General features: G+C 44.9%; 1 protein-coding gene across 2 annotated transcripts; it reads left to right on the plus strand.

The window, feature by feature from the left end:
• The first annotated feature begins 264 nt into the window (after positions 1–264).
• Positions 265–6,827, plus strand: LYSMD4 (LysM domain containing 4). Of its 2 annotated transcripts, none has more exons than XM_070478146.1 (3): positions 265–372; positions 1,692–1,981; positions 4,312–6,827. In XM_070478146.1, exons 2-3 carry the CDS (start codon positions 1,700–1,702, stop codon positions 4,921–4,923), a joined length of 894 nt encoding a protein of 297 aa, XP_070334247.1. In that variant the 5' UTR covers positions 265–372; positions 1,692–1,699; the 3' UTR covers positions 4,924–6,827. The 2 variants fall into 2 exon arrangements, with proteins under 2 accessions (XP_070334247.1, XP_020771038.2); XM_020915379.2 differs by lacking the exon at positions 265–372 and adding an exon at positions 380–492.
• The last annotated feature ends 1,398 nt before the right edge of the window (positions 6,828–8,225 follow it).

The raw sequence follows: 8,225 nt of genomic DNA on the forward strand, positions 1-8,225 counted from the left end.
GAGAGCCGGGAGAGACAGGAGTCAGGACCGGCCAGGGAGCTCAGCACCCCCAGTGAGGCGGGTGTGGCGAGGTTCGGTTCAGGAGCTCCGCCTCGGCCCCGCCCCGCCGCCGGCCTCGGCCCCGCCCCGCCGCCGGCCTCGGCCCCGCCCCGCCGCCGGCCTCGGCCCCGCCCCGCCGCCGGCCTCGGCCCCGTCCCTGGCCTGGGATTCGCAGGTCCTGTGCCGACCTCTCCGCACTGCCGGAGCCTCCCATCACTGATTTCATTGGTTACCTCGCCGTTCCCGCCCCCAGACACCAGCTGATTTCCGCAGCCAATCGGCAGGCGCGGCGGTGGCGGCGGCGGCGGGTCTCGGTGGATCCCGGGTGCTGAGGTACCGGGCCTACTGGAGGAGGGGGACGGTCTATTTCGGGGCAGTGGCGTCGCCCCGCTTGTCGTCTGGGTGTCCAGCCGCCACTCCTGGGGCTCTGAGGTCACCCTCCTGCAGTTGGAGGTGCCGCGACCTAGACTGTCGAGCGCTGGCCGGAGGTTTCTGGGGTGGAGGTCGGAGGTCGTGCCTCTGTGGAACGTTGGGACTCCGCCGGTCTGAGCAGAGGACGGGCTGCTCCCGGCTTTTTCTTAGCTCCTGTTTGGGGGTCCCCATTCCTTTCGCGGAAGGAGCTCCGAGGGAAACTGAGGCCCTAGGGGCCCGGGGCTTCTTGCAGGCGCTGAGCTCCGACGGGAAGGTCCGCTCGAGCCCAGGCCGCCGCGGGTGACCTTCGGACTCGCGGAGAGCCGCCTCTTACCTCCCTCCTGCGAGCCGGCGGGGGCTCTGGAGTGCGGGGAGGGGGACTAGGGCCAGGGCGGGGTCGCTCCGCGGACCCGCTCTTCCTAGGAGGCCGCACCCCTTCTGCCTCCCAAGAACCCCAGTGCCAATTGTTTCAGGCTGTCGTCCCCGGTTTTGAGATTTCATTTCTGGAAGTTCATTCGCGCCACTAAGGCTGTATTGTGGCTTCTGCACTTGTCTGGAAGTGAAAATAAAAACCAGACTTGGGAAGGTTCTGAAGGCCAAGGGAGCTGTGAGAAACCGGAAGAATTCCTTAGTTGGACAGAAATCTTCCCCTTAACTTGCCTCACTTGTTACATAATTCAAACCATTTCAAGATCAGAGTATTTAGTCTCATAATTCTTCTAAGCAAATGCTCTTAGTCTGACCTTAAGTAAAACTACTTTGGAATGCTTGAAGTATTGAGCAAGAATTTTTTTGTAAAAGGTTCTGAGTTTAAGAGGCTCAGTGCAAGGAAGGAAGCTGGGAGCAGTCCTTACCTCTCGTCAGTGATCCCAGCCCCTGCTTTATTACTCCAGGACCAAAAACAGAAGTTATTTCTCCACATCTGTAGGTTTTGGAAAGACATAGCAATGGATGAGGAATAAAGGGAGAAGAAAGGGGATTCTTGTTTTTTGCTCAAAAAAAAGTAATGTATTGAGGGAAAATTGTATTTATTTGCTTATCTCTCCCTTCATCTCAGGCAGCATAAATACGTTTTGACATTTTTTGTGCACAAAATACTCAACACATGTCATGAGTATGTGTTGGGTATTTATTTTAGGGAAAGAAGTCATCTCTAACAAGAAGAAGACATTTATCTTCATTGTAGTCCCAGAGGAATGAATATGCCTTGTGTGGAATTAACCTTGGGGTTTGGTTTTCAGTTAAGGAAATGAGGCAGAAGGAGGTGATAACCAAGACCTTCCAAGGCCCAGCTGTGATCTGTAGGACTCCGACCAGCCACGTTTACATGTTTGAGAATGGTGTTGATGACTCCGAGGACTCCTCTGAGGAAGAGTCCCACCGAGTGGCCCTGCGGCCCCGGGGCAAGGAGGGCCAGAAGAAGGGTGTCCACCACGCTCGCCGGCCAGGAGCAGGGGACGTGGTGCTGCTGCAGCGGGAACTGGCCCAGGGGGACAGCCTCAACAAGCTCGCTCTTCAGTATGGCTGCAAAGTAAGAAACCCCACAGGAGAAGGCGCCACCTGCCCCTTGACCCTGTGTTTAGAGGAACAGAGGCGCTCACTGAAGGGTGGGGACCCTTCCTACCTCTTCCTGACCCCCAGAAGTGGTTGGGAGAAGCCTGTTCTAGAGTAAAGGACACTCCTATCTAGCTAGAGATGGAAGGCAGGTGGAATGACCTGTTCATCAGAGAGAGAGGGGATTAGGAATTTCAGGTGATGGGACAGTTCCCAGTCTGCACAGTACTTCTGGTCTTCCTTGTCCTTCCAAACTGAAATTCTGAAACCTTTTTTTCTCTTTTGAGCACATTTTATTTAACGTATAATGGGGCCAGAGATGCCAGGCAGAGTTTATCCAAGATTTCTTTGGTGTGCTTGCTATTTTTTTTTTCCTGCTACTTTTCTGTTTTTAAACCTTTCTTGCTAATTGTAGCTTATTTGATTGATAAATTTTTGCCTTCTATCTTTCAGAAGTGCATGATCTATCCTTTGTATGCTGTGTATCTATATAACCCTGTTTCTCTCTTTAATTATGTTTTTAGCATTCAGAGTGATTAACAATGGCAAAGTAAGTAGGAGGGTATTTATTGAATTGTTGCATTTCTCCTAGATTCAAACTATTTCATTTTGCTAGCACTGTGCTACTATTTTCTATGGCTTTCTCCAAGTCTATATAAGCTACTTGTTTAAAAAATCCTTTTATCCTTGAAGGGTCTCTCATTTATCTAACAGGGATCAAATGACTCAACATGTTGTGTGGGATTGCCGTTTCCCAGGGTATTAAACTGGTCTCCAGGGACACACGCAAAACTGCTCAGTCATTAAAGTCACGTCCAATTCTTTGTGACCCCATGGACTGTTGCCATCTAGCCTTTCCTGTCCATGGGATTCTTCATGCAAAAATACTGGAGTTGGTTGCCATTTCCTACTCCAGGGATCTTCCTGACCCAGGGATCGAACCTGTATCTCCTGCATTGGCAGGCAGATTCTTTACCACTGAGCCACCTGGAAAGCCCCCTGGGACTCATAATGGTCTCTAAATTGTACTGAGATTTTTATTCTATCCTTATAATCAGCTTCTGTAGGCATACTAAATGGTTTATAGAGCACGGGCTTAAAATTGAATCCTTTCCTACAAAGACCTGAATAGACACAGTGGGCTTCTTGGAATGCTAATGTTTAACAAATCCAAAAGAACTATATAATTTATCTAATATGTGATCCGTTTTCCTATTTGAAGTAAATAAATTTGATGTTAGCTTATTAGGATCAAAGACAAAAATATCCTAAGTACCTTAAGTTACAAGATGTACCCCAATACAATTAAATAGTAAAAGCAATTGCTAAATAATTAAAATAATGAAGATGATTGATTTGGATGAAGTCTGTTGACTATTTTTATATTCTAGTTTAAATGAACTTAGGAGTTAAAACCTTAGAATCTGTCTCTGACGCTTTTGGTAAGTTTTCAAACAATCACTTGAGGGAGGATTTGTCTTTGACTTACATTTCCCCCTACTTTTTAAATCTTAAAGTTTGAGTATGAGGGGAGTTTGTTATGACTTTTCATAAACTTTGTTGTGAGTCTTTAAAACTCAGGTCACATTCCTTTCTCAAGTCATAATATTGAAATGGAAGGTGTCAGTCTGTAGTTTCCAACTTGATGCATACTCTGCATGTTTCTAGTTATAAAAAGTGTTCTGAAAGCCTCAAGCTGAATTAACTCTAGATTGCTTTTATTTTAAAAATAAGTTTATAGGCCATACAGTACATCTGGAAAGGAAAACGTAGTAGCATCATGAGAGCACACCTTTTAAGAAGTTGTTGCAGATGAACTAGGTCCTAGTGTTGGTAGAGCTGGCTAAGGCTTTGTGTTTGCTGAATGCTGATATCTACTGCAGCTGCCAAATTACATTGTGATGCGGGAGAGAAGTCAGCCAGACAGGGGCACTGTTGCCTAAAAAGTTAAATGCAGAAAGGGCTACAGCCTTCTTTTACCATGAAGTGTTTCACCTTAAGGCTTTTTATTGAAGGCACACTTTAAATGATAAGTTCTTTTCCAAAACTGATCTTGAATTGCTCAAATTTGTAAGTCTATACAAAAATTTGATGATGAAGCTGTACATTAAGGCTGAGTTAAAGCCAAAAAACATTATTCAGCCTGAACTCAATTTTGTGTATAGTTAAACAGTTTTCCAGTGTTCGTCAGATTGTTAAGTGATGTGGGTGTGGACCATCACCCAGGAAGTTTAAGTGCCGCTTTTTGGATATTAGTTTTAAACAGCTTTACATATTTTGTGATGTTTGTCTTTATGGCTTCCCTAGGTTGCAGATATCAAGAAAGTCAACAACTTCATCAGAGAACAAGACTTATATGCTTTAAAATCTATTAAGATTCCAGTGAAAAACCACGGGATTCTAACAGAGACCCACAAAGAACTCAGACCCCTCCTGAACTCATCCTCAGAGACCAGAGTGACCTTCGAGGAGCAGCCAGACCCAGACAGAGCAGCTGTCAATGCCAGTGCCTCATCTGGCTCACTGACGGATTTCTTTAAGGGCGTTGACCAGAATATTGAACATGCAGTTCAGTCAGAAATCTTTCTGAGTGAAAGTTACTCCATAGAGACCTCCAGTCAGCCACTGCTTCCTGCTCCTCCAAAGACACTGACAAATGGTGCAGACTGTGGGATTCAGTGGTGGAATGCTGTTTTTATCATGCTTCTAATTGGAGTTGTTTTACCAGTGTTTTATTTAGTCTATTTTAAAATACAAGCTACTAGTGAGACCCCTAGTATCTTGAACACAACTGCTATCCCTAACGGCTCCATGGCAGGGAATGCAGTTCCAGGGCAAGCCCCCAGATTAGCAATTCCAATGCCAACCATCCCCTCTTCAGACAGCCAGTTCAGTGAGACCACCCATGGGGGGATCTAGCTCTTGTTTCTAAGGAATCAGGCCAGCTCTAGCACTTAGGCTTCCACTGATGTTGTCCATATCTTAGCATGCTGCATTTTTTTTTTTCTGTGACATATGGACAGATTTCAGTAGTCACCATCATGTTCTCAATCACATTCATCATGGGGAGTGGACTCATCCAAGCCTGTGGGAGCCAAAACATCAGCATTCTCAGCCTCTTATATCCAGAGAAGAGTGACAGGAGAGACGTTTACACATGGCAGATGCTGCTCCTTGAAGGCATTTAGTGGACTGGACTTGTGTGTCTTTACAATAGCACTGTAGGCCCTCAAGTTGGACATGCGTGGAAAGAGATGAATGGCCTTGGCAGATGGACCTGCATATGGGAGACCCTGGTGCCAGCTTTGTCTGTCTGTGTGTTGCTTTGTCCACTGCCTACTGTGGAGGGATGCTGCTGCTGCTAAGCCACTTCAGTCATGTCCAACTCTGTGCGACCCCGTAGACGGCAGCCCGCCAGGCTTCCCCGTCCCTGGGATTCTGCAGGCAGGAACACTGGAGTGGGTTGACTGGCTCTGAAAAATGATGTTTTGTATCTCTCCAGCAAAGACAGTGTGCAATAATGAGGTGCCGCCCTGTTTCAGGGCGTGATACATTACAGTTGTACAAGCCCTGCTTCACATTTATACCCAGGTAGCTTTTTTATGTCATATCTAGAATTTTGAAAGCCCTGGATCTAAACTGTTGAATATTGAGTAGATAGCAGTTCTGTTCCTCATAATTTTAGCGCTCCTTAATCTGACACACAGGCACATTTTAAGCTCTTCATGGTGCAGCTGGCACTTCCTGGCCAGAACATTTGAAGGCCATGGCCCAGTTTCACCTGAGGACCTTTTCCGTGGTGATTGCTAACTGGATTCCCCAAGTCAGCATCCTTGGAGGGAGCTGTTTCTGATCTGTGTCGAGTGAAGTAGGTATAGGGAGAAAGATGAGTGCCTTATCACCCAGGTCCCAACACGTGACATTTCTAAGGCTGAGCAGTCACCAGCCCAGCATCTGCTGGCCTCCGTATGCTCCTGGCAGAGTGGTGCAGGGAGAATGGATGTACTTCCTTGACCCCATTCTTAGGACTTCTAGAGTCATAGAACAGGATTAGGACTCAGTCACCTTTCTTTGGGTGACTACAATGTAGCTCATGATGTTAAAATGCTGAGCACTTAATGTAGTGCCTAGAGGTGACCCTTGCTGTGGAAGACCATAAAAAGAGAGGCCTGAGGTTTGCCCGTCTTCTCTGACGAGGCCACAGCAGTGTTAAGTTTGGAAGCTCATGTAGGGCCTGGTTGGCCTCTGAGGCCTTGCTGTTGTAGTAAGGGTGACTGGGGTGAGGGTAGGAGCCTTGGTCCCATGGAGGAGTGGAAATTGGCTGGGGTGGCTGAGCCTTGGAAAGGTCTCCCTCCAGGGAGAAAAACATGATGCACAAATGCTGAGCTTTGGGTAGGTTTAAGGCATTTGACACCTTCGGCCTAGAGATCAATTTAAGAGCTCAGGTAAGAAAAGGGGAATGTGGTGGATGAGTACTTGAGATGGGTTTTCAGTTTCTTCTCTCAATTATGTGAAAAACTGTTTTGCCCTGGGTTCAATTAGCAAATTTAAATCTTAAAACTAAATGTTTTCTTCAAAGTCAAGCTGGTCTTAAAGATAAAGTGAACTTGTGAATCATTGCTGCAGAAAATGTTTTGATCATGTAAATGCCTTTTTAGTCAAGTGTTTGTGTGCTGTGCCCAAGGACCACAAGTTTCTCTAACATTTTGTAACCATTAAATTCACAAGGCAGGATGCAGACTCATGAGAAAAAGACTTTTGCCAGGCAAAGAACTGTATACTTTTTTCAAGTGGAATAAAATAATTTCTTCTGTGAAGGAAAATTGATTCTTCCCTTTTAATTTGGGAATTGGTAATTCAGAGCTAAAAGATGTGGGATGAAAAAAAAAAAATGTGGGATGATGCTGGAGAAAATGGAGTTGTCTGTGTCCAAGAGGTGAGGCCTGCCCACGGCTAATGCCCACGATTACCCCAATAGGTGAAGAACAAATGTTAACAGACACAGTCTCGCTGATTGGCCACATGACATGCTTTAAAATTGTTTTGGGTATACAGAAGAGATACCGTGGAGCTCACTTTCTGTATGTTTTACTGCATTTGTAGTGTGTTTTGGGAGTTAAGTTGTAAAGAAGTAATTAGACTTGTTAGATAGTCTCCAGTCCTTTTGTTTGAACTGTAGTGCTTAATATTGCAGAAGTCTAGGGAATCTGTCATCAGACAAAGGATATTCCTATCTGGGAAGGAAAGGATGCAAAGATGAAACAGACGCCTTAGGGTCACCCAGAGCAGGTCTACCCAGTCACGGCCATGACACAGCCCCTCCTCAGGAATTTAGTTCTTTACTTTGCCTCTGTGAATGCCTAAATGAGGGAGACTAATATGGGCCCTAAGTTGACGGCTCATAGAGGGGATTTTAACATTTCTTCCCAGTTTCATTGAGATGTAATTGACGTACAGGACTATATGAGTTTGAGATGTATAGCATAATGATTTGACAAATATGTTGTGAAATGATTACAAGTTTAGTTAACATCCATCATCTCCTGTAGATACAAAAAGAAAAACATGGTTTTTTCCTTTTGTGATAAGAACTCAGGATTTATTCCCTTCACAACTTTGGTATATATCATAAAACAGGTGTCAACTATAGTCATCAAGTTGTACATTATTACTTTTGTAATACTTCCTTCTCTTATAACTGGAAGTTTATACCTTTTGACCATGTCTTCCAGTTTCCTCCCTGACCTCATTGTCTGCCTTGGTAGCTACAAACCTGATCTCTTTTTCTATGAGTTTGGGTTTTTTTCTTTGCATTTTTTTTAGATTTCATGTATAAGTGAGATCATACAGTATTTGTCTTTCTCTGACTCATTTCACTTAACATAATGCTGTTAAGATCCATCTGTGTTTTCCAAATGGCAGGATTTCCATCTTTTTAATGGCTGAAAAACATGTGTATGTTTATGTATCACAATTTCTTTATCCATTCATCCCTCAATGGACACTTACGTTGTTTCCGTGTCTTGGCTATTGTAAATGAATGCTGCTGTGAACGTGGAGGTGCAAATATCTCTTTGACGTAGTGTTTGTATTTTCCTCAGATATATTCCCAGAAGTGGAATTGCTGGATCATGCTGTAGTTCCATTTTTTAATTTTTGAGGAACGTCTATATTGTTTTCTATAGTGTCTGTACCAATCTATAATCTCACTAATAGTACAC

The sequence above is a fragment of the Odocoileus virginianus genome, chromosome 16 (assembly GCF_023699985.2).
Source record: "Odocoileus virginianus isolate 20LAN1187 ecotype Illinois chromosome 16, Ovbor_1.2, whole genome shotgun sequence".
Classification (NCBI taxonomy): Eukaryota; Metazoa; Chordata; class Mammalia; order Artiodactyla; family Cervidae; genus Odocoileus; species Odocoileus virginianus.

What these genes read in the sequence shown, in the direction of transcription:
- LYSMD4 (XM_070478146.1), top strand. Translation starts at nt 1,700, where the DNA reads ATGAGGCAGAAGGAGGTGATAACCAAGACCTTCCAAGGCCCAGCTGTG. An exon ending in CTCTTCAGTATGGCTGCAAA is followed by an intron (nt 1,982 to 4,311) that starts GTAAGAAACCCC and finishes TGGCTTCCCTAG; the next exon opens with GTTGCAGATATCAAGAAAGT.